Source organism: Gossypium hirsutum, chromosome D02, assembly GCF_007990345.1.
Source record: "Gossypium hirsutum isolate 1008001.06 chromosome D02, Gossypium_hirsutum_v2.1, whole genome shotgun sequence".
NCBI lineage: Eukaryota > Viridiplantae > Streptophyta > Magnoliopsida > Malvales > Malvaceae > Gossypium > Gossypium hirsutum.
The window spans coordinates 57,121,686-57,147,065 of record NC_053438.1 but is presented as its reverse complement, the minus strand read 5'-3'; the positions used below and the strand labels follow the sequence as shown (position 1 = coordinate 57,147,065).

General features: G+C 32.3%; 1 protein-coding gene, 1 long non-coding RNA gene and 1 pseudogene across 3 annotated transcripts; 2 read left to right on the top strand and 1 right to left on the bottom strand.

Annotated features, from left to right (window-relative positions):
* Positions 1 to 8,920: 8,920 nt before the first annotated feature.
* On the top strand, positions 8,921 to 13,224 carry LOC121214567 (receptor-like protein EIX2; annotated as a pseudogene).
* Positions 13,225 to 14,204: 980 nt separating this feature from the next.
* On the top strand, positions 14,205 to 16,973 carry LOC121214727 (mitochondrial import receptor subunit TOM20). 2 transcript variants are annotated; one of them, XM_041088849.1, is made up of 6 exons: positions 14,205 to 14,526; positions 14,717 to 14,795; positions 14,867 to 15,036; positions 15,138 to 15,185; positions 15,676 to 15,762; positions 16,158 to 16,296. In XM_041088849.1, the coding sequence occupies exons 1-6, from the start codon at positions 14,428 to 14,430 to the stop codon at positions 16,248 to 16,250; spliced, it is 576 nt and encodes a 191-aa protein (XP_040944783.1). In that variant the 5' UTR covers positions 14,205 to 14,427; the 3' UTR covers positions 16,251 to 16,296. The 2 variants fall into 2 exon arrangements, with proteins under 2 accessions (XP_040944783.1, XP_040944782.1); XM_041088848.1 differs by lacking the exon at positions 16,158 to 16,296 and adding an exon at positions 16,619 to 16,973 and having other exon boundaries at positions 14,242 to 14,526.
* Positions 16,974 to 20,025: 3,052 nt separating this feature from the next.
* On the bottom strand, positions 20,026 to 22,555 carry LOC107909839 (uncharacterized). The gene is made up of 4 exons (XR_001687366.2): positions 22,160 to 22,555; positions 21,866 to 21,930; positions 20,711 to 20,850; positions 20,026 to 20,589 (listed from the first exon to the last, which is right to left on the bottom strand). It is a non-coding gene; the product is annotated as an uncharacterized lncRNA (long non-coding RNA).
* Between the last annotated feature and the right edge of the window lie 2,825 nt (positions 22,556 to 25,380).

Below are 25,380 nucleotides of genomic sequence, written 5' to 3'. Positions count from 1 at the left end.
TGCTGAATTTTCCTAAAATTTTAATCAAATAATTTTTAGTGTATACAAATAATTGCAAAGCAACTTTTCAATAATAATAATAATAATAACATTTCTATCAATCATATTTAAGGAGTTCGGTTCCATTGCAACCACAACCCCTAAGGGTAAAAGTACCACAAAACTCTCTATACTATACCTTGGATTATATTTTAGTCTTTTTATTAAAAAAATTTAGCTCCTTTACTTTAGATGAGTGAGCAAACCTCTCCATTAAAATTTGATGTATATGTAAGGTATAATACCAAATTTAGTCTTCAAATTTGATATATTTATTCAATTTGACCCCTACTCTTTTATTTGAAATAAATTAAAATTTTTTATTAAAAAATTACAATATTGATCCAATAAAAGAGTAGGGGTTAAAAATTTATTATTTTTTAAATAATTTTTAAATTTCAAAAGGGCTTTTTATTGATTTAAAAAAAATTTATTACTAAATCCTTTTTGACTCTTTAGCCTTATTACTTTTAAAATTTTCTAATTTATTTTCAATAAAAGAGTAGGGGTTAAATTGAATAAACTTGTAAAATTTGAAGGTTAAATTTGTTAATATACCTTATATATACACCAAATTTTAATGGAGGGGCTGTTTTGCTCACTCATCTAATGTACATGGGCTAATTTGCCCATTTATTCAGTAGAGGGGCTAAAATGCAATCAGGGTATAGTAGAGTGGGTTTTATGATACTTTTACCCCCTTAAGTAAAAGGCAAAAAAAAAAGGCGAAAGGGAAGCCAAACGTCGAGGGCTATACGGTATTTTTGTCCAACTTCGCGTTGTTCACATGTTCCCGTCTTTAGTTCACTCTATAAAAATTTCAAACTAAGGGTCTGTTTGATTGACGGAATTGATTTTCTGAAAAATCATTTCCAACTTTTCCAGCGTTTGATTGGCGGAAAACATTTTCTATTTGGAAAATGAACTCCAAAACAAGGGAAAATGGGTTACATTTTAGGGAAAATGTCTTACCCTTTCAATTTCCGTAAGACATTTTCTGTGTTCTCCTCTCTATCGCCTCCTTCATTCCTTCCTTCATTTCCGGTAGAAAACTGCTTCTGTTTATCGATTTTCTAGTAACTTGTTTTTTTAATTATTCAATACTTGTTTTTTTAACACAATTACAAATAATTTATTTGATATTAGTTTTTTTCAATTTATAACGATTAATATTGTAGCTTAATAATAATAATTGAGTATTATTATAAATAAATCATTGCAATATAAGTAAAAATAATTTAAAATATAAAAATTTATTAATATATTAATATATGTAAAAACAACTTTTCCGAAAAATATTTTCAAAAAATCTGTTAAGCAGCAGAAAATATTTTACACAGATTCAATCAAACACCAGAAAATATTTTCCAGTAAATTATTTTACAGAAAAGTAAAACATTTTCCAGAAATCATTTTACGGAAAATATTTTACTGGCAATCAAACAGAGCCTAAGAACGAAAAAGAAGGAACACTTAGCGGCTACACTCATCAGTTCAAAACCATAACAGAAATGGAGTTTTCTCAAGCCCACTTCGATTGCCTACTAGTTGCCGGACACACTCGAAAAATCTCTGAAGACAACTACCCTCTTGACGCCGAGGTTCCTTCTTTTTCTCATTGCTTTATTTTTTATTTTAAGATGATGAAACAAATATCTGCACCATTTTTAATGGCGTCTGTCCTTTTTTCCCCCCATTGATTTGGAGGTTCTTTCTGTGGATGAGTGGTAGTCCATGTTTATTATTGTATTGGTTTTCTCTTTTCTTTTGTTTTATGCTTATACTTTTAAGATAAGATTTCTAGGATTTACTCTTAGTAATTAAAAATATCAAAAGTCAACATATTGCCTTAGATCTTGTAAATTTAAATTTTGTTGAGCAGAGGGGTTATTCAGCACATTTGGCATTTGAAATCCAGGTTGATAAAATGGCATCTCTATCTTTTGAACTTTGTAATCCTTTTATTCAAACAAGCTATGGCTACCCGGAGAACTTCAACTCAAATTCTACTTCTTTCTATTCTTCTGTTAACTAAATCAAATTTCCTTGAAGCTGCAGAGTCTAATACTGATTCTCGAAATGTCGTTTGTATTGAGAGGGAGAGGAAAGCATTACTTGAATTCAGAAAAGGTTTGAAAGATCCCTCAGGCTGGCTTTCGTCTTGGGTTGGAAAGGATTGTTGTAACTGGACCGGCATCAACTGCAGCAATACAACGGGCAACATCCTCAAGCTTGACCTTAAAACCATTGATGTTAGCAGTTCATTCGGCCAAAGTGAAGCACTTAACAACTGAACATGTCTTGGCGGTATGTTGAATCCTTCTTTGCTTAATTTGAAATATTTGAGTTACCTAGACATGAGCGGAAATAATTTCCAAGGGATTTCGATCCCGGAATTCATCGGTTCACTCAAGAATTTGAGGTACCTTGACCTCTCTGAAGCTTTCTTTAAAGGTGAGGTTCCTCATAGTCTCGGAAATCTGTCGTACTTGGAATTCTTGATCTATCAATGTATGGATCCTATCCTTTGCAGCTTTGGGCTTCAGGTTGGTCTCTCTTCTTTGCTATATCTTAACCTTGGAGCCATGAATCTCAGTAGGGCAAATAATTGGTTTGAGGCTGTTAATATGCTTCTTTCCCTGACGACTTTGTACTTGTCGAGCTGTGAACTAAATGGTTTACCAGAGTCTTTTGTTGGGTATGGGTCCCACTATGTGGGAAACCCATATTTTCTGCCATAATGTTTTGTCTTTCTATTATTATTGAGTGTCAAATTCTCAATTTAAAAGAGAAAAAAAAACAGAGAGTGAGATTGAAGCTCGTTGGAGAAAAAGAGAGAATAGAAAAAAAAATCAGTTTTTCAAGCTTGGTGCAGCAGTGATCAACTCCTCGATCGAAGGTCCATCCGTGGTTCGATTGAGCTGATTTTTGAACAGCAGCTAGGTGATAATGTTTTGTCTTTCTATTATTATTGAGTGTCAAATTCTCAATTTAAAAGAGAAAAAAAAACAGAGAGTGAGATTGAAGCTCGTTGGAGAAAAAGAGAGAATAGAAAAAAAATCAGTTTTTCAAGCTTGGTGCAGCAGTGATCAACTCCTTGATCGAAGGTCCATCCGTGGTTCGATTGAGCTGATTTTTGGACAGCAGCTAGGTGATAAGGTGTTCTTGACTTTGTACGGTCGGATTTTTCATCCGAGACTTGTAGCGTCGGAAATACCCATTTTTCAGCAGCTACGTTTTTGGTGATATTCTCTCATTTTTCTCTCTTTTGCTAAAGATTACATATTGTTAGCCTTGTCGGAGTTGAATGCTTGTTGTAGGCTTGATATTGTGATCTTGTAGCCGAACATTTGATGATAGTGGAGCTCTTTATCGGACTCTAAAGTCCCGTGGTTTTTACCCTTAATTTAGAGGGGTTTTCCACGTAAAAATACCGGTGTCTCTATCTATTTATTTTTGTTGTGGTTGCATTAGTTGATTTGTGGTTGATTAAGGTTGCTAGAGAACATATCTTGTGCTATTGTGCTTGCCATAATTTTTGATAGGAGTTATAAGGAGAGAAAGAACACCGGTTGTGCTTTCGCTTTGTTTCGGTTGTTCGGTTTCAACCCAACAAACTGGTACCAGAGCTTGGTTATTGTGTCAGGTAATTATGGAAATTAATACGAGCAAGATGATTATGTTGAATGGCACAAATTATCAACTTTGGCGGAATAAAATGAAGGACTTGTTGTTTGTGAAGGCTTTGCATCTTTCGGTCTTTACTACTCAAAAACCCGATTCGAAAAGTGATGAAGAATGGGAATTTGAGCATCAACAAGTGTGTGACTTTATTCGGCAATTTGTTGAAGAAAATGTTTACAACCACATTGATCAAGAGACACATGCTCGAACATTGTGGGAGAAGCTTGAAAGCTTGTATGCTTCGAGGTCGGGCAATAACAAGTTGTTTTTGCTGAAGAAAATGATGGCGCTGAAATATAAAGAAGGAATGTCTATAGCTGACCATGTTAGTGAATTTCAGAGTGTGATGAATCAGTTGCTTGGTATGAGTGTCAAATTTGATGACGAGATTTTAGGACTTTGGTTGCTTGCTACTCTACCAGACTCTTGGGAGACCTTTCGAGTCTCACTCATTAATTCTGCCCCACAGGGTATTATTACTTTGGATTTGGCTAAGAGTGGTGTGTTGAATGAAGAGGTTAGAAGAAGATCTCAGGGTTCTACATCACAGTCCGAGGTGTTGGTTATCGAGAACAGGGGGAGAAACAGAGACAAAGATAGAAAGGGTAGAGATAAAAGCCGAAGCAAGTCAAGATCGAGATACAAGAATCTTGAGTGTCATCATTGTGGTAAGAAAGGTCATATCAAGAAATATTGCTTCAAGTGGAAGAAAGAGAACAAAGGTGGTGGTGATAAACACGATCGGAATGACAATGAAAAATCCGAGCGTGTTGCTACTGTTACTCGTGAAGATTTGTTAGTTATTTGTGATGAGAATTTGGTCAACCTAGCATGCGATGAGACTAGTTGGGTGATTGATACTGGTGCATCACTTCATGTCACGTCGAGGAAGGAATTCTTCACATTTTATACTCCTGGTGATTTTGGGGTATTGAAGATGGGTAATGATGGTTTGGTTTCGGTTATTGGTATGGGAGATGTTAGCTTGGTAAGTAACAATGGAACAAAGTTAACTCTCAAGGATGTCAGACATGCACCGGATGTCCGTTTGAATTTGATTTCTGCAGGAAAACTTGATGATGAGGGATTTTGTAACACCTTCAGTGAAGGGCAGTGGAAGCTGACTAAAGGCTCCTTAGTTGTGGCTCGAGGAAAGAAGAGCTCAAATTTGTACTTGATGCAAGCTTTGACTTCTCGAGAGATGGTGAATGTGACACTGAATGACAGCTCAACTGAGTTGTGGCATAAACGACTCAGTCACATGAGTGAGAATGGGCTTAGCTGTTTAGCGAAGAAGAATCAACTTTCGGGTTTAAAGAATGCTACACTGAAGAATTGTGCTCATTGTCTAGCAGGAAAGCAGAAAAGAGTTTCATTTAGAAGCCATCCTCCTCATAGGAAATCAGAGTTGCTAGAGTTGGTCCATTTAGATGTTTGTGGTCCGATAAAAGTAAGATCACATGGTGGTGCACTTTACTTTGTGACTTTCATTGATGATTGTTCAAGAAAGCTATGGGTTTACACTTTGAAGTCTAAAAATCAAGTCTTTGAGGTGTTTAAACAGTTTCAAGCATCAGTTGAAAGGGAAACTGGGAAAAAGTTGAAGTGCATTCGTACTGATAATGGTGGCGAGTACACAGGGTCGTTTCATGAGTATTGTCTGCGACAGGGAATCAGACATCAGAGAACACCACCAAAGACTCCACAGTTAAATGGGTTAGCTGAAAGAATGAATCGAACATTGATTGAGAGAGTCAGATGTTTGTTGTCAGATGCAAAGTTACCAAGATCGTTTTGGGCTGAAGCTTTGAATACAGTGACACATGTGATAAATCTGTCTCCTAGTGTTCCTTTGAAAGGTGATGTGCCAGATAGAGTTTGGTTTGGTAAAGACGTGTCATATGATCACCTACGTGTGTTCGGTTGTAAAGCATTTGTTCATGTTCCAAAGGATGAAAGATCCAAGTTGGATGCCAAGGCTCGACAATGCATTTTTATTGGTTATGGTCTAGATGGTGAGTTTGGTTATAGACTCTATGATCCGGTTCAGAAGAAACTCGTGAGAAGCAGAGATGTTGTCTTCATTGAGGATCAGACCATTGATGACATTGATAAGACGGAGAAAGTGGATTCACAAGGTAGTGGTGACTTGATCGATGTGAATCCAGTTCCCCTAGACTCTTCACCAGATCCTATCCAGGATGATGTGCATGGTGATGTTAGTGGTGACCATCAGACTATAGGTGACTTTGATACTCCCATGGATGATGTTGTGAATGATCAACAACAAGCACCTATAGCTCCACCAGCAGTTCCACTTCGAAGGTCTTCGAGAGATCGACGATCTTCTGTCAGGTATTCTCCTGATGAATATGTTCTTTTGACTGACGGGGGAGAACCTGAATGTTATGAAGAGGCTATGGAGAGTGAATGCAAAGATCAGTGGGTTGAAGCGATGAAAGACGAACTTCAATCCTTGCATGAGAACCATACTTTTGAATTGGTGAAACTGCCTAAAGGCAAAAGAGCTTTGAAGAATCGGTGGGTTTACAGGTTGAAGCAAGAAGAGAAGTCTTCATCTCCACGATACAAAGCTAGATTGGTCGTCAAGGGTTATACTCAAAAAAAGGGGGTTGATTTTGAAGAAATATTTTCTCCGGTTGTGAAGATGTCCTCTATCAGAACTATACTGAGTTTGGCAGCTTGTTATGACCTAGAGGTTGAACAAATGGATGTGAAAACTGCTTTTCTTCATGGTGACTTGGAAGAAGAGCTTTACATGGAGCAGCCAGAGGGTTTTGTTGCACAAGGGAAAGAGGACTATGTGTGCAGATTGAAGAAGAGCTTGTATGGTTTGAAGCAAGCTCCAAGGCAATGGTACAAGAAGTTTGAGTCTGTTATGGGGGAGCAAGGCTACAAGAAGACTACTTCTGATCATTGTGTGTTTGTTAAGAGATTCTCTGGTGATGATTTTATTATTCTTTTGCTCTATGTTGATGATATGCTTATTGTTGGTCAGAATGCTTCTAGAATTGAGAAGTTGAAACAAGAGTTGAGTAAATCCTTTGCAATGAAAGATTTGGGGCCAGCAAAGCAAATTCTTGGCATAAGACTGACACGTGATAGAAAGGCCAAGAAATTATGGTTATCACAAGAGAGGTACATTGAGAAAGTACTTCAAAGGTTTAGTATGGACAAAGCTAAAGCGGTGAATACTCCCTTTGCTATGCACTTTAGATTGAGTGTTAAGCATAGTCCTTCCACAGAAAAGGAGAAGGAAGAGATGCAGAAAATTCCTTACTCTTCAGCCGTGGGTAGTTTGATGTACGCAATGGTTTGCACGAGACCAGACTTGGCTTATGCCGTTGGTACAGTTAGTCGGTTTCTTTCTAATCCAGGCAGAGAGCATTGGAATGCAGTGAAGTGGATTATGAGATATCTTCGTGGCACTTCCAACATGAAACTTTGTTTCGGCAATGATAAACCTGTTCTTGTTGGGTATACAGATTCAGACATGGCCGGAGACATTGACTCGAGGAGATCTACTTCAGGTTACTTAATCACTTATGCAGGGGGAGCTGTGGCATGGCAATCGAGACTGCAAAAGTGTGTTGCATTGTCCACCACCGAATCAGAGTTCATTGCAGCAACCGAAGCGTGTAAGGAGATGCTTTGGATGAAGAAGTTTGTGCATGAGCTTGGTTTTACTCAGGAGAAGTATGTCCTGTACTGTGATAGCCAGAGTGCTATTCATCTTGGTAAGAACTCAACTTTTCATGCTAGATCTAAGCATATTGATGTGAGGTACCATTGGATACGAGATGTTCTTGAAGCTAAGCTGTTAGAGCTTGAGAAGATACACACTAATGATAATGGTGCTGATATGTTGACGAAGGCCTTACCAAGAGGAAAGTTTGAAGCATGTTGTTTGACCTCCGACATGGAGGCATTCCCCACATAGTTGGAGGGGGAGATTTGTTGGGTATGGGTCCCACTATGTGGGAAACCCATATTTTCTGCTATAATGTTTTGTCTTTCTATTATTATTGAGTGTCAAATTCTCAATTTAAAAGAGAGAAAAAAACAGAGAGTGAGATTGAAGCTCGTTGGAGAAAAAGAGAGAATAGAAAAAAAAATCAGTTTTTCAAGCTTGGTGCAGCAGTGATCAACTCCTCGATCGAAGGTCCATCCGTGGTTCGATTGAGCTAATTTTTGGACAGCAGCTAGGTGATAAGGTGTTCTTGACTTTGTACGGTCGGATTTTCAATCCGAGACTTGTAGCGTCGGAAATACTCATTTTTCAGCAGCTACGTTTTTGGTGATATTCTCTCATTTTTCTCTCTTTTGCTAAAGATTACATATTGTTAGCCTTGTCGGAGTTGAATGCTTGTTGTAGGCTTGATATTGTGATCTTGTAGCCGAACATTTGATGATAGTGGAGCTCTTTATCGGACTCTAAAGTCCCGTGGTTTTTACCCTTAATTTAGAGGGGTTTTCCACGTAAAAATACCGGTGTCTCTATCTATTTATTTTTGTTGTGGTTGCATTAGTTGATTTGTGGTTGATTAAGGTTGCTAGAGAACATATCTTGTGCTATTGTGCTTGCCATAATTTTTGACAGGAGTCATAAGGAGAGAAAGAACACCGGTTGTGCTTTCGCTTTGTTTCAGTTGTTCGGTTTCTTCCCAACATCTTTGACGGTAAACTTTACTTTACTTTCAACACTTGATCTTTCTTACAACAATTTCAACACTTGGATTCCTCGTTGGTTATTTAATATAACCACTCTTCAACGTGTTAACCTCTATGAATGTGGATTGAAAGGTTCCATACGCGAGGTTTCAAATAGGAAGCCTGTATAATCTTCGCACCTTGGATCTGTCATCAAATGTGATTAATGGTGAAATAAAGGGTTTCATAGATGCTTTGGGTGGCTGCAGCAATAATACCTTAGCTGACTTAGATTTGAGTTCAGATAATCTCCAAGGAAACTTGCCTGATTCCTTGGGAAAGCTCAAGTATTTACGGTACCTTCGACTTGCCCAAAACTCATTCTCAGGTTCACTTCCATGTGGTCTATAGGGAACTTGTCCAGTTTGACAATACTGGACTTATCTTTCAATTCCATGAATGCGACAGTTTTACAAAACATTGGACAACTGACGAGGTTATTCGAACTTAATCTTTATGGAAATTCATGGGAAGAATCATCACTGAAAACCATTTCTGGAACCTCTCGAGATTATACCGTTTTGCTTTATCATCCATAAGCAAATCTGTAATCTTCAACTTGAGTCGAGACTGGGTACCTTCTTACAGTCTATCTGAAATCACTGTCAGTAATTGCCAACTGGGTCCTGGTTTTCCGACATGGCTCAGAACTCAAGTTGAACTTTCTCAACTCACACTGTCTGTTGCTGGGATTTCAGACATGATACCTGTTTGGTTTTGGAACCTAACTTCTAGCCTTTGGTGGGTGGATCTTTCGGATAACCAATTCAGGGGAAAGCTTCCCGGTTCAGTTAGCTTTGGTTATAATATCGGAGCATGGGTAGATTTGGGATTCAATCGCTTGGAAGGTTAAATACCTTTATGGCCACCCGCGTAGCTACGGGCCTATACTGGAAAAATTCTTCATTTTCTTTTAAAATTTTAAATCAATAAAAATAAATATTTTTATCATCGTATAAATTATAATTTAATGGTAGCATCTTTCTTTGGGGAACAATCTTTTCTGTGGACCAGTTCCCTCAAACATAGGCCAAAGGATGTCCAAAGTGATAAATTTGGATCTTTCAAGGAACTTTCTTAATGGTAGCATCCCTGCTTCAATTAACCAAATGGAAACCTTGAGTTCTCTTAATCTTTCAAGTAATTGTTTATCAAGAACAATTCTCAGAAAGTTGCAGGGCTTGAGAAAATTAGTGATCTTAGATCTGTCAAAAAACAATCTATTAGGTGATGTTACGAGCTCTCTTTGCGCATTGCCTTCTCTTATCTTTTTGAAACTGAGCTGTAACAATCTCTCTGGCGAGCTTTTTTCGGTTTTGAAGAACTGCTCTGGGTTGTTATCTATTGACCTCGGAGAAAATCGATTTTCTGGAACGATACCAGACTTAGTTTCATATAATCTTTTCCTTTTATCTTACTTGGGATTACGAGGCAACTTCTTGACAGGCAGCATTCCCTAATAACTGTGTGAATTTCACAATCTTCACATCATAGGCCTTGCTCAAAACAACTTATCAGGGACCATCCCCAAATGCTTGGGTCATTTGGAAGCGTTTACTTATCTGGGTCCTTATTCATATGAATTACCCTCAACTCAGCATATACGATTCTTACAACATGTGGAGATTGTCTCAAAAGGTAACGTCATAGATCTGTCGAGCAATGATTTAAAAGGGGACATACCAGATCATATAACAGAGCTTTCAGCATTGGTCACTCTGAACTTGTCGTGGAACCATTTGAGTGGGAATATACCGGAGAACATTGGGAACTTGCAACGGTTGGAGAGTCTTGATCTCTCGCACAACAATCTTTGAGGCTCAATTCCTGATAGCATGATCTCAATGACTTTGTTGAACCATTTGAATCTGTCGTTCAACAAGTTATCGAGACAAATCCCGACAGGTAACCGGTTCCAAACTTTCAATGATCCTTCTATATATCAAGAAAACCCAGAGCTTTGTGGCCCTCCATTGTGAAGCAGTTGTTCATCACTGACCAATGGAGATGGAGAAGATGAAAATGGGGACTCAGAAGGTGGAGATGAGAAGTTTTGGTTTTATATAAGCATGGGACTTGGATTCGCCATTAGATTTTGGGTTGTTTGTGGGAGTTTGGTAATAGAACAGTAATGGAGACGAGCGTATTTCAAATTTATCGATGAAATGAAAGCAAGTAATTATCTCCTAATCTAATTTTTAAAAATTATTTTTATACAAATTATAAAAATTTTATTACAAGTATAAACATATATGAATGTTTGGATGATCATGGTAAAAAAAATTATTTTATAAATCTTAAAGAATTATATTATAAAAATAATTAGTGTATTTTATAAAATTATAATAAAAAATATGTTATTATCTTATTTTTTAAAATTATGGAAAAAAATTATACTTATAAAAAATTGTTATTGTTTTTTTTTATTATAATTTGTTTATAAAAACAATTTTTGAAAAATATGACAAAAAATTATATTATTTATAAGAAGTGTTATAAAAATTTTAGACAATTTATAATTTTTTTATAAAAGTTATATATTATAAATTTTATATTTTTTTACTTAATTTATGTATTATACAAAGTGATATAATTTAGCATAAGTCTTTCTTCAATTAAGTTTATATAAGTTTTTATAATTAAAACTATTTGTACTGTAAATTCAAATATTATAAGATTTATGTTAATTATGTAAATAAATTTTTTTTTCTTACACCATATTGTGGGATATGGTGCCATTTGAGAGAATGATGCCAGACACAAATATTATAGACAGCTTACGAACTGTTTAATTTGAGACATTTAAGGTTTCGAGATATGGTTTAAAAGACATTTGTTATTCTAAAAAAAAATATTTGTCATATTAATAATATTACCAAAGTATAACATAAAAAAGCAAGGTTGAATCGTACTAGCATGTTGCATATTTTTATAACTTTCATAATAAGTAGAATTCGGATAATCTATTCTTGAACAACATATGGAAGAATGAAATTTTGATAATCTTAATTATGCAAATTTAAATTTAGATGATGATAAACTTGATCAAAGACCAACAGATGAGGATAAGGAGCATATGTTAAATATTAAAGAGGGAATAACCCAATAAATATGTACTTGAACAATTAGATAAAAATTGCATATGATGTTTATTTTTGTTGTTATTTTTATCAATAATCATATTATCAACTACTTTTTAGACTAACATAATATATATAATAATTTGATTTTAATTTTTATTACTTGTTTAGAAATTATTTTATTATACTAATAAATTTTTATAATAATTAATATATTTTAAAATTATAAATTATGTAATTATATACTTACAATATGTACTAACAAGACATAAAAAATTACGATATAATACACTCATTCATTTGGCCGCCATCAGCTCGATCCATGAAGGCGCTGGCAACCTCATTACTCAGCCGTATCCCTGCTCAAGCACACTCTCCTCAATAAAATTCTCATTGTTGTTCCGTCAGTTACATAGTAACCAGCAGAGAAAGCCAAACTTGATTTCCCAATTGCTATGATCCATAGCATGGTGGGAAGGATGCATTATATCGGTGAAAATCCAGTCTTGTAGGTTGACAGACAGTAAGGAACTCATTCAAGCTTGTCGGTTTAACAACACTGCACCATAATGACAACGCAGGGAAGCGTTAATAATTTAACTTAAGGGTAAATAAATCAATTTAATTAACTTTCAAAGTATATTTATATTAATAAGTATTAAAGAGCACTAGTTAAATATTAATAAATTATTATTGAAAAAGTAAAATACACAATATTTTTTGTCTGACTGAAAGGTGACGTGGCAGTTAAAAAATCAATATCATAATAAACTTAGCCCTCAACATTTACATATTATATCAATTTAGTCGTAATTTTAAAAAAAGTAAACTCTCAAATTTTATAAATGGTCTTAATTTAATCCTAATTCTAAAAATTTCAAAAAAATATATAAAAGCATAGAACTCTGATTTCATGTAATTGTACACATGAAAATTTGATTTGATTTAATTCTTAATAATCATTTTGATTTGATTTAATTCTTAATAATCATTAACATTATTATCGATGTAACACCATTTTATGTTTACACATTGCATACATAAATAATTATATTTCTCCAATATAAAATTTTTTAATTTATTTATTTCTTTAAATATGTATAAATAAATCAAAAAAAAAAGTTTTGATATAGAACCACAATTAAATTTTAGGTATCAAATTAGACGATGAATCAAAGTTCATGTATAATTTTGAGATTTATCATTTATTAAAATTGTAAAAAAGGATAAATTTTAAACATTTGAATTTGTACATCTATTTGTCCGGATCTATTTTAGACATAAAAAAATAAACATCTATTTTAAATTAAAAATTTAAAATAAATACTTAAAAGAATTAATTTTTTTAACATTTATTCAATGAAATTTGAGGGCTTAAATACTGAAAGATATGTCTAATTGATAAAACCCATTTCTCTCAATCTATCTTTTGCTCTTTCAATGCTGACCCTCTACAAAGCACCTAAATATGTGCTCCAAGAACCCTTCACTTTGAATATCAGACTTGATGCCTGGTCTTATAGGTGGAGCAACTATTGTTGAGGGACTTGATGGCTCTCAGTTGATTTCAAGCAAGAATCCTCACGTTCTGCTTTCTCTTAAATTCTACAATGTTGATTATTCTGAACTCCTCAACAAGGATAAAAAGTGGATTAAGATTATTCTTATCTCAATTCCACACCAACCATAGACAATTGGCAGCAATGAGCAGCTTGCGCTTCTAAAACCTACATCAATTTTCCTTGCCCCTAACTTGATATTGCAGTGTAAAAAAAAAAACCCTACAATTTTAACTTAAAAAAGGTAAATTAGACAGTTGATCCCTAAATATTCTCATGTGTTTTTATTTTGGACACTAAAAATAAAAATTGCAAAAATGGCACTACCATTACAAACCATTTTCATTTTGATCACTCATCATTAAATTGGGGTTAAACAATGGTATTGTACACTCATTTTAATCACTCAACTTTAGTTGGTTTTCATTTTAGTAATTTATTTTCTTTTTTAGAATCAATTTGGTTTTTTTTAAATGGGTTTTTATGGGAAATTGAGTTATTTAGCCGCAGAAATGAAACTCAAAATTTTTCCTATAACTCAATTCATTGTAAAAACTCAGGTTTTTCATGGTAAAAAAACTTAGGTTTTCCTCATTTTTACCAAAAAATTAAAATTAATTCAAAAAATAAAAAATAGAAGAAATTAAAAAGATAAAATGTTTTTTTGTAAAAACTTAAGCTTTTCCTATAAAACTCAGGTAATTTCTTGCAAAAACCCTAGATTTTTCGTTTTTATTGGAAAGAATTAAAATTAATTCTAGAAAAAAAAATTCAAAATGTAAATTGGTTTTTCCAAACAAGAACCTATGTTTTTCCTTGTAAGGATTCAAGTTTTTTTTCCTTGTAAAAATTAATTCTAAAAAAAGACATTAAAAAGATAAAATGACGGGCTAAAATAAAAATTTACTAAAGATAGATGACTAAATTGAGTGTACACTAAGATTGCCTAACCCTGAAAATAAGGGTGGGTAACTAAAATGAAAACGGTTTGTAATGTCATTGCTCTTTTTGCAATTTTTAAAAAAATTTTATGGCCAAAATAAAAGGTTCTGAAAGTTGAGTGACCCAAATGTGAAATTTACCCTAAAAAAGAGAGAGAAAGAAAGTAGGAGGGGAGACCCTTGGTATCCGCAACGTGGAAGTGAAGTCAACATACAAGAAAAGAGAACAAAGGAAAGGCAAAAGGAGCGCCAAATATCGAGGGCCATCACGGTCTTTTCGTCATAAGTTCATGTTACCTTCTCTACTTCACTTCTCCAATAGAAAAAGAAAAAACCCTAGCGGCTACACTCTTCCCTCACTTTCTAAACTAACAGAAGAAAACAATCACGGAAATGGAGTTTTCTCAAGCCGACTTCGATCGCCTTTTAGTCGCCGAACACACCCGTAAAACCTCTGAAGTCAACTACGCCAAGGACCCTCTTGATGCTGAGGTTCCTTCTTTATTTCTTTTCCGTTCAATTTTTTTTAATTCGTTTCTTTGTTTGCAGTTACTTCCTTCTGTTAATCGATTTTAATAGTAATGAGGTTTTAATTCTTTTATTTTTATTTTCTACTTTGGTTTGAGGTTTTTTTTAAAGAAATTGTTCTGAGTTTCCTATTATCGGTTAAAAATGGTTGCAGAATTTAACCAAATGGGGAGGGGCTTTACTCGAATTAGCTCAATTTCAGACTGTTTCAGATGCAAAGCAGATGATAAATGGTACTCTACCATGTTCTTGAGTTTATTCCTACTATTAGTTTTTGCTAATGCAATGAATATTGATCATTTAGATGCAATTTCGAAATTGGATGAGGCGTTGATGATAAATCCATCCAAGCACGAAACTTTGTGGTGCATGGGAAACGCTCTTTCCACTACTGCATTTATGACTACCGATTCTGACGAGGCAAAAGTTTCTTTTGATAAGGCAGCTCAGTTTTTCCAAAGAGCTGTTGATGCGGTAACTTTTTTTTTTGCTCTTATGCCTGTTTTGAATATCCCAAAATGAGGGTTTTGGAAGCTAATTTGGGATTTTTTAAAAAATATTTTTTTGGGTTGTAGGATCCAGGCAATGAGCTTTATCAAAAGTCTTTGGAAGTTGCAGCTAAGGTAAACATGCTTTTCTTATAAGTTTCATAACACGGGAACAAAGATGTATGCTTTTTTATGTAAATATAACCTCACAAACTTTCCTATGTAATTTAATTGATGTTTTAATATTTTAGCTGAATTGTTTGATGTGGTAATTATTTGAAATGAACTTGGTGTGGTAATCTGGACTTAGTTTCTGAATGACAGAAGCAGGATACCTTGTTAATGATAAGGTTGTGGCTAGTGCTTAATTAAATATTAAGATATTTTGTTACTATGGCTGGTTAATGGGATTGGTGTTTTCCTTTTGTTTTACCTACTTTAAGCTGGTTTGAATTTCTTTTTTCTTTTTTATTTTGTGTGTTAAGTGGATGTGTTTATTTCTTGGGAAGGAGACGAAAGAGTATCTAGGGCAGTGTGGGTGAGCAGTGGATGTTTTGCTGATGATACTTTGTGCTCTGATCTGCCTTAATTTTTAAATAAGCTTGGACTTTGTTCGTCTTCTTAGGCTCCAGAGCTACATATGGACTTCCAAAAGGCTGCAGCTAGCCAACAGGGTATGGGTGGGGCATCTTCTGCTTCTTCAACTTCAACTGTGAGTGTTTTTTTAATTATGTACATTGACTTGCAAATCTTCCCTGCTTGTTTCCATACTTCTTTTTGCCTTGGAAGTGCTTGCTTATATTATCTTTTATTATCATATGATCTGAGTTAGCAGTTACTATTTGTTTGCATAAGTTCATTGCGTATTAATAGATGTGAATAGTGAATAATTCCTATAATTTTATGTAAGCCTTATCTCATGATCTGAGTTAGCGAGCCAACAGACCATGGACTGAAATACATGTTTCCACATCAGTGTGAGGTTGCATCACATTCACATATAATTGTGCATATTCTGCTTTTCTGTCTGATCCTTGAGGCATGTTGCCTTCTCAGTAACGGTTAAATTGCATATTCCTCGGGTTTAGGTATTTTTTTATGTTGCAGTGGAAAGTTGAAGACTTGGCAGCTTGGCCTTGCATACAGTTGTTCCAGGGACTGGCAATAATTTCTTATGGAAAAGAACTTCCTTTTTGTTGACATAGATGTTCATTAGAATTTGATGATGGCTTTTGTGAGGTTTAGGTAATAAAATATCCCTGCTTGGTAGGTCTGAATTCTAGTTCAGAGAACTGTAACCGACAAAGGAAAAAAGGTGTTTGCATCACTCCCTAGGTTATTCAGACATCAAACTCATGATTGATTGGGTTGCTAAATGACTACAAAGATATATTGGTGGTTATTATTATTTGTAACCGTTCTGTCAATGAGTTCAATCAAATATTTATGCATGGTTCGGAGTTTAAACTTCTGAGCCCAAAAAACCTTTACAATATGACAGTGTCCCAACACTTTTCTCTAAGTTCATAGCATAGAAGATATTTGCTGATATATTTGTACATTTTCAGGCTGCCAAGAAGAAGAAGAGCAGTGATTTAAAGTATGACGTATTTGGATGGATAATTCTTGCTGTTGGAATCTTTGCATGGGTGGGAATGGCGAAATCCCATCTTCCTCCACCTCCACGATAAAGCGGTTTGCTTCAATAATCCTTGAGGGAACCATTCTGGTTACGTTGTGTTGGGAGGTTTGAAGATTCAGCTGGTGAGATGTAGTAAATTGGAGCAGGTGGATTGTTACCACATTTTGGTAGTGTTTTCTTTTCCCTTGCTATTATTACATTCTGATTAGGGTGGATATCTCGGATATTGGTAATGGATTTAGTCATTTAATAGATACAATAAGAAGCATTTTGTCTTTCAATTTTTGCCATTTCCTTGTTAATCTGTATCTGTAGGCGGTTTAGCATACGTTCAGTATGCTCGATATTGCAAAAAGTAGTATCTTTTTGTATAAATATAATGTTTCAAATAAACCCATATCTTGAATGGCTTTTCAGCCGCAAGGATACTCCCGAAGGCATTGTTTTAGGTGTGGTAGAATGTGGTTGTTTCGACCATGATAATCAGAGACAATGTCAGGAATCATGTAAGTTTAATGGTTATAGTTGAATTTTAAAAGGAATCAAAATAATTTTTTATTTAAGTAAGGACTAAAATTAAATTGAATTATTAAGGAAGGGTTAAATATGTAATTATATTATTTAATAATCTAACTTCACTCTTGACAAAAAGAAAACAAAAAAAAAAGAAAGAAAAAAGGAAAATTTTGTCTCTTCAAAAGGGGAGACTAGTAGAAAAGTAATTTCTTGCTTACATTTTTTTAATTACAAACTAAAATTTAAATAGAAAGGTAATTACCCTCTTGATATTAATTATGCATCTAGGTCCTTCGAAGAAAATTTAAATGTTTTAAACTCATATTTAATTTAATTATATATGTTAAATTTTAGAAGAATTCTATTACTGTTAGTTTGCAAGTTTTGATTTCAGTGTTCATCATTGCTTTTACTATTTTGGATAGAATGCACGTATTTTGTGTACAATAGAAGAATAATCAGAGAGAATCAAATACGGAATTATATTTGTATATCTTGAAACTACTTTACCTTAACCAACAAATTATGATAGCACTCAAAATTCCATGTTTTTGTCTAATACATTAAATCACGAGTTTTAAATGGTTTCTAAAAAAAAATCATTTATTATTTTTTTCCTTAAATTCCTTTTGTCCGTGTACCAATATATATATATATATATACATTAATCTATAAATCAATACCTAAAGATTTTCTTTGTTACATGATTGAAAATTTGTGATTTTATTTTAAAGGTATGGGTTTGGTCAAACTTATTAACATAGTGGGTTTTTTTTTTAAATTTCTTTATTTATATATATAAAAATAAATATGAAATTATATAATGAGAACATTTTTATATATTTTTCTTTACATATTAAACATTTATTTTTTTCACCTATATTGTGCGTATGGTAATTGATAAATTCTAATATTATAAAATTAAATAATTATTTTAAATATGATTATTTTTATATGTGAAATATTTCAACTAATTATCTCAAATACACACAAAAATATATAATACTAAAATTTTCTACACCCCATGATATGAATGGAAAAATAAATATTTCACATATAAAAATTATATTTACTAAAAATAATGATATTTGAAATAATTATTTAAAATATTTTACATATAAAAATAACTATGGTCTTTGAAATAATTAACTGATTTTATAATATCAGAATTTATCCTACTCACATTGTAAGTGAAAAAAAAATTATTAAAAAAACTAGTTAATGTCCTAAAAAATAAAATATATTTAACATAATGATATATATAAATATCTACATTCATTATATAATTATATAATTATTATTTTGTTTATATAAATAAAGGAGTTTTAAAAATAAAATAAATAACTTAAATACACCTTGTTTATTAATTAAAAAATTAATTAAAAATAAAATTAAAAAAATTAAAACAAAAAAAAAATTGAAACAATATAAATAAAAAAGAAAATCAAAAGTGAAATCAGATAATCTTTAAGATTAATCACCAACCTTTTAAGGGCTAGTTCTTCATTGCTTTTGAGAAGTACTTTTAAGAAGTGCTTTTGAGAAGTGTTTTTGAAAAATTTGAATGTTTGGTATTGCTGTCAAAAAGTGCTTTTGAAGAATAAAATGTCCATTTTAGACATGATATTATAAAGTAACAAATATGTATTTAAACCATGTTAAAATTAGTTAATATTATGATATTTTAGCAAAAATATAAAAATAATTTATTATAACTTATTGTTAATATTTTAATATATAATATTAATTTTAAATATTTCTAAGTAATTAATATTAATTATTTATAAAATTTAATTAGAATATATAAACTATATTTAAATATTTAAATATAAAAATTAAATATTTGTAATTAGATATTGACACAATTTTATTTTTAATTAATGCTTTTAACACATTTGTATTATTTTATTTTAAAATGTATTTGAATAATAACTCATATTATATATAAACATAACATATAAAACATAAACCTAACAAATTAAAATATTACATATATTTGGATTAAAGTTTTAAAAAGGGATAATATTTATATACCAAATATAAATACTAAAAATTTTACAATACCATTTACAATTTAACGTGAATTCATTAAACTAGAAACTATAACATCTCTTGTTAATTCCATTTCAAAACCACTTGAATTGTTTGATTCACCGTCATCATCACCATCACCATCGTCGTCGTCATCGTCATTATCACTTTCTCGACCATGCGCATTTTCTGAATCAATAATATAGGTTACTGCATGTGCCAGGACTGATCCAATCAATGAGCAAAGAAGAAAAACCAGGTTTTGAATATTTGATGGGCTACTTTAACACTAAAATTAAACAAACATAATACTATCTAACTAAAATCTAAAATCTAATTACTAAAACCCAATATTAAACTTAGTATTTCACTTAAAAAGAGCCTAAAACTAAGTGTGAATTTAACCCTAAAACATATATTAATTAAACACCTATCAATTTCGTTCCAACTGTCATTGTAATTTTTTGTTCTAATATATGACAATGCACATTGTTTGTCATACTTTTGTTCTAATTTAATGCACACTACCATTTTAGTGTAATGTTTGCCAATAATTGTTTCAAAATGGTATGAACTTTGGACCAAAAGAAAAAAAAAAGTTATATAAACAACAATTAAATAGAAAGCCAACAAAATTAATTGAAGTTGGTTTGATTCGGTTAATTATTTTAACAGAAAAAAGCTCAATTCAACTAACGGTTTAGTTAACTATAGTTCAATTAACAATGGATCGAACTAACTATTTCATCACCCCTTAGATTAAATGTTTGAGAATATAAAACAAAATACTTAGAATTATTAAATATTATATCCAGAAATCATATATACAGGTACAAAAGTTGGAGACTACTATGCCATTCATCTTGTAATTGCTTCAAACGCAAGGAAGACCTAATTCTTTCACCTTTCTCCTATTCTAAAAGCAAACATATTTTCAAATGAACAATTTAGCGTGCAATGGATACTAAGATGCTAATTTGAGGGCAAAATATGGAATACCCATATTGTAATTTGTGGTGCTTTATTAACTGCTGATATCTTTAACAGCATAAAGCTAACAATCCAGGGTCAAGGTGAGGCTTTCAAGGCAGCTTCTCCTAGTTTACCTCTGAGCAAGTGATGGATCGTAGGGTGCTCCCCAAATTGAGCTAGGGACAGCTTGGCTACCGGTTGCAGCAATAGCAGCTGGAACATTGGTACTATTGCCAAAAGGGATTAGGCCTTATACTGGCCCAAGACTCGTCTGCATTACAGGCCGACTATAGCCATCAGAATAGGTGGTGCCACCTTGAAAAGGTGGTGCATATGAAGGATCAGGATTCATGTAGCCACCAGCATATGGTACCGTTCCTATTTTTGTTAAAGAACACAACATCAGTGCAAGTGTTAGCAGAGGGAAAAGGTGGGAGAAAAAGAAAAGAAGCAACCAGATTGTGTCCCAAGTACCATTTATATAGGAAAAGAAAGTTACCATGCATTTTCTTCTCAGCACTCAAGACTTCAGCGCGTAGCTTTTCAACTTCTTTTGCCATCCGGATTAGATTCTTCTCCATAGCTTGCATTTGCTCCACCTGCTCTATGTTTGACTCTTTTTCATGCTGAAATGTAACGCTACATTTAAACAAATTCAAAAAATAATCAGAGCCTACTTCTTAGCAACTATATGGTGGTGGAAAGCACCACAAATGAAATATGAAACAAAGAGATCTTGAGGTAAGCAACATGATTATTTTGCTTGCTTGAACATTTGCATAAATTATGACTCTGGGCTCATAGAATAATTTTTTGATAATCAAATATAAATCTGGTGCTATCCAGGCTTATTACAACCATTTCCATCTATTGATTACTTAAAACAGCATGCCACATTAAAGCTGGAGCATGGGGCAATAATAACAAACGACATATTCAACACGGAAATTTTATTAATAGTTACCAAACCGTTTTATAATTCAGATGAACAATAGAGCAAATAAATTATATTTAAAAGTTATGGAGCTCTTGCAAGAATTTGAATGACCAAATGCAGTTACCAAATCCTGTGGTATTATTTCAGGACAAACACCATCATATTAATAACAAAACATTTTACCACAATAACAGTGAATATTACAGCAAAATATTTTCAATATGATAACTTACTAAAGGGTTCCAGACACCAAGAAATAAAATGAAACAACAAGATAACAGAAGGAAGCACATGAAAGTTTTTAACAAAGGAAACACTCCTATTGCACAAGATTTATTTCTTTAGCAAGTCATTAAAATTCAAGGGTAACAAATGAAGATACAGGGGAGAAGGACTTTGAGATTTGATAAGACAGATTCTAGAGCTCCAAAACATTTTAAGAAAAGAAAGCTACTGGAGTTCTCAAGAAAACGCAAAAATAGACGATGCTGATATATAATGATATTGAAAAATACTTACAAGAATTGGGGAGCACAGGTTTTACACCCTAAGAACAAAATAGAGATACAAAAAGCATACATAGGATACAAAAAGGTTGGCTGGAAGTAGAGTATAGAATAGTAGTGGCCAAAATAAATCTCTCTAACAAAACCAAAGAATCAATATAATCAGTTTTTAGGGTGTCAAAAATAGCTCCAGATAAACAAACCAAGGTACCTTCTCCTGGGTGCCTTTTAAGCTTTTAAGCACTGGAGGGTTGCCTCAAAGCAGTAGCAGCTATCCTGAATGAAAAATCAAATTAGACTTCCCAGAGCTCAAACCATTCTGATAAGATAGAAAAACAAAAGCAAAGCAGAGCAAAGCAAAGCAACAGAAGAAAACAAAGCAGAGCAAAGCAGTAAAGCAAAAGAGGCACAAAAGCCAGAAATTTCCCTCTTTCAAAGCTATTTTTTTTACTTACTTGCGGAAGAGGAACTAATTAAAGAGAAGAAGAAGAAAAGAAACTCTCACCTGCGGAAGAGGAACAAAGAACAAGAAAGAGCTTTGAAAGCCAAAAATGTGAAAAAAAAACGTTTGTGGAAAGAACCAGCAGAGGGGAAAGAACGTTTGTGGGAGAAGACAGGCTAATTTGGTCAATTTTCAGCCAAAAGCACTTCAAGCTGAAGAAAAAAAGAAATTTTTAGCTTCTTCATCTGGAGAAAAGCCCTTTTCTGATGGTGAAATTTTTATGTGAAAGGAGGGCGTTCTTCATTCCTTTTAAGAGAAAAGGACTTTTTATTGAAAAAGTCCTTCTAAAACGTGCAGAAGAATGGGCCCTAATAGTCTAACCAGAAAGTAAAATATATCAATGGAAGGCGCTTTCTGTATAAAAAAACTTTTCAAAAGTATGTTCCCTAGTTTTGCACCACATTAGTAAAACAACTTATTTCCTTAAATAATTATAAAATCAATCTAAATAAATATATATATTCAAAATAGGCACATATTTATAATTTTGCCTTATGCAAAAGTAGGCTATTGTAAATTATATTGCATTATTAAATATTTTAACACTTAATATTATGTAAAATTAAAGTGGTTAAAATATGCTTAAAGTTTTTGTACTCTTCGTACATTTGAAATTTAATCTTTTTATATTTTGTATTTAAAAATGTAAATCCAATTGTTAATATAGTTAAATTTTTTTATTAAATTTAAGTTTATTATAACGTCATTTTCTGTTACATAGCTATCAAGTAATTTTGTACTATTTCAAAATGTCGCGTCAATAAATTTAACAAAAGAATTTAAATTGTGTTAAAATATGAAAACAAGAAAATTTAATTCTTAAAAATAAAAATAGAAAAACTAAATTCTAAATACCGAAAGAATAAAGAGACTCGGAGCATATTTTAACCAACTAAATTTGATGGTGATTTGTCATATTTTCGTTCATTATATACCTTCAATTTTGATTTCAATTCATGTCAAACTCTAATTTTTGAATTGAAATATAATAATTAAAAAATGACTAAAATCATTTCGAATATATTAATCTTTTGAATATATCAAGGAAAATAAATTAAAAGAAAGAAATAATTAATTGAAAACTAAATGAAAGATTAAATAATATTAAAACATAAATCAAGATACATAATTGATTATATTGTATATACATTTTGAATTCTATATTAACTATAGAATAAAATAAATATTGCGCTACAAAAATTATATAACTAATTAATGATGTAATATTTTTTTAATAATATTAAATCTATAATCTATCTGTCTGTCTATCTCTCTCTCTATATAAGACGAGTTTGGAAAAACTTTTGAACCAATAAGAATATAATTTATTTTCAATCATATTACTAATTTGACATATAAAAATAATTATAATCAATTTTAAAAAGTGAAAAAATATATCGTAGTAGTTATATTAAAATAAAAGTTGTGATAATCATAATAAATTTAAATTTATTATTTGGAAAAATAAATATATTTTTATAAAAAAGTTGTGATATTGTGAGCGTAGTTTAATTCCAAGACTAAATTGAACTTCAATTTAATATTAGGGATTAATTTAAATTTTCGTCTTTAAGTGAGGGACTAATTGTGTAGTTAATCTTTTTATTTTTAAAGTTTGGTTAAATTTGTTTTGTGCGTGTTCTATTATTTATTATTATTACTATTGTAGTTTATTTAGAATAGGATTTTATGTTATTAAATTTTCTTAAGTTAATTATTAGAATAAGATGACTATTATTAGAATTACACTAAGATATTTATGGATTTTATTAATAAATTATTAATTAATTAGGATAATTAGGAGTTAGATGAATTAGTATCATTTTATATACATATATTATGAGACTAAGTTTCAGTTTCGTTCACATCTACATTGTTGCTAGTATAGGAAGACATGGGTTTAAGAGCGTTAAAGTGTCACAGGTTGCGGATCAAAGCTCGTGACCATTATGCACAGAACGTCCCATAGAGTTTAACTTATTAAATGGGGCTCATTTGACCCACATGAACTGACCCGTTTCATGGAACCCAAGAAAAGTTCATTTACTTGAAGTCTTGGTGACCCAGTGAAACACTCTAGTCAAACTGGAGTTACAAGGTAAATAAAGTAAATCCTAAAGGGATAAGATTATATAAAGTTTAAATCCTTTAGGACTCTCAATTGTAGATAGGCTCTAATCTTGACCGTTGATGTAACTCAATCTGTACCGTTAGTTTTGAGGGAGCTCAACTATAAATAAAGGTCTCTCCCTTCATTTATATTAATCTCATTGTATTTAATTATTCTTGAGTTAAGAATATTCTGAGAGCATTTACTCAAGCACTTAATGTGCATTGCTTTCTTGTGGATTTCCAACTCTTTTGTTGCTCTTTTCGTTTCAAGTTGCTTTCACTATATTTTTTTGGTGCATTTCAAGGGTTAGGCTGACTTAAGTAGATTTGAAGCAAAGAAATAGCCTAAGGCCAGCGCGGTTTGTTAGACTAAAGTTCTAGCCCCGTGACAAAATCACATTTTCTCCTATTTAGGGGTTGGAGAGGGGTTATGGATGGTTTTATTTTGTATCAAAAAATAGATTAGATGTATTATTTTATTAATTTTCTCATAGGATAATTTAGATTAATTTTAGATAAATAAATTTTATTTATTTATTTTTCAATTTTTATCTTGTAGATTGGTTAAATCATTAAGTTAGATTAATCTAGGACTATTAAGTTTTTTTACTATAAATCGAGAGTTAATTTGTATCGTTCCTACATCACTGTTGCCCGCCTCGATCGATCCGCATGCTGTCATTCCAATCTCTTGCCTACCCTAACCGTTCACTACTCACCGCCGCAACCTTTTACCTAGGCTAAGGCTTCCTTTGCATGCAATCGGGTCTCAGTGCGTTGGCTTTTTTTGTCTAAAAAAATGCAACTGAAATGTTAGTAAACGCAAGGTTATTTGGAAAGCATTCTTTCAGTACGTTGAAAATGCATTTCACCTCACTAGAGTCTTAATTCAAGACTGGAGCCTTTTGGTCCAGTAAAAATTTAGCAACTTCAGTTGCTTTTTCTTTTCCTCTTTTACCCATATATTATTTTCTTTTCTTTCTAAATCTAGAGTTGCTTTATTATTTTATCTTTCAATAATGTTTTATTTTTCTAAAGGCTCAATAATTTCAAAAATATTTTAATAATGAATTGAGCCCCTATAATTAAATATATGGTTAATTTTGAAATAT

Bases quoted from the DNA above. Each gene is read 5' to 3' on its own strand.
- LOC121214727 (XM_041088848.1), top strand. From the start codon at position 14,428: ATGGAGTTTTCTCAAGCCGACTTCGATCGCCTTTTAGTCGCCGAACAC. The intron at 15,037-15,137 runs GTAACTTTTTTT...TTTGGGTTGTAG, and splicing joins TCCAAAGAGCTGTTGATGCG to GATCCAGGCAATGAGCTTTA. The intron at 15,186-15,675 runs GTAAACATGCTT...TCGTCTTCTTAG, and splicing joins CTTTGGAAGTTGCAGCTAAG to GCTCCAGAGCTACATATGGA.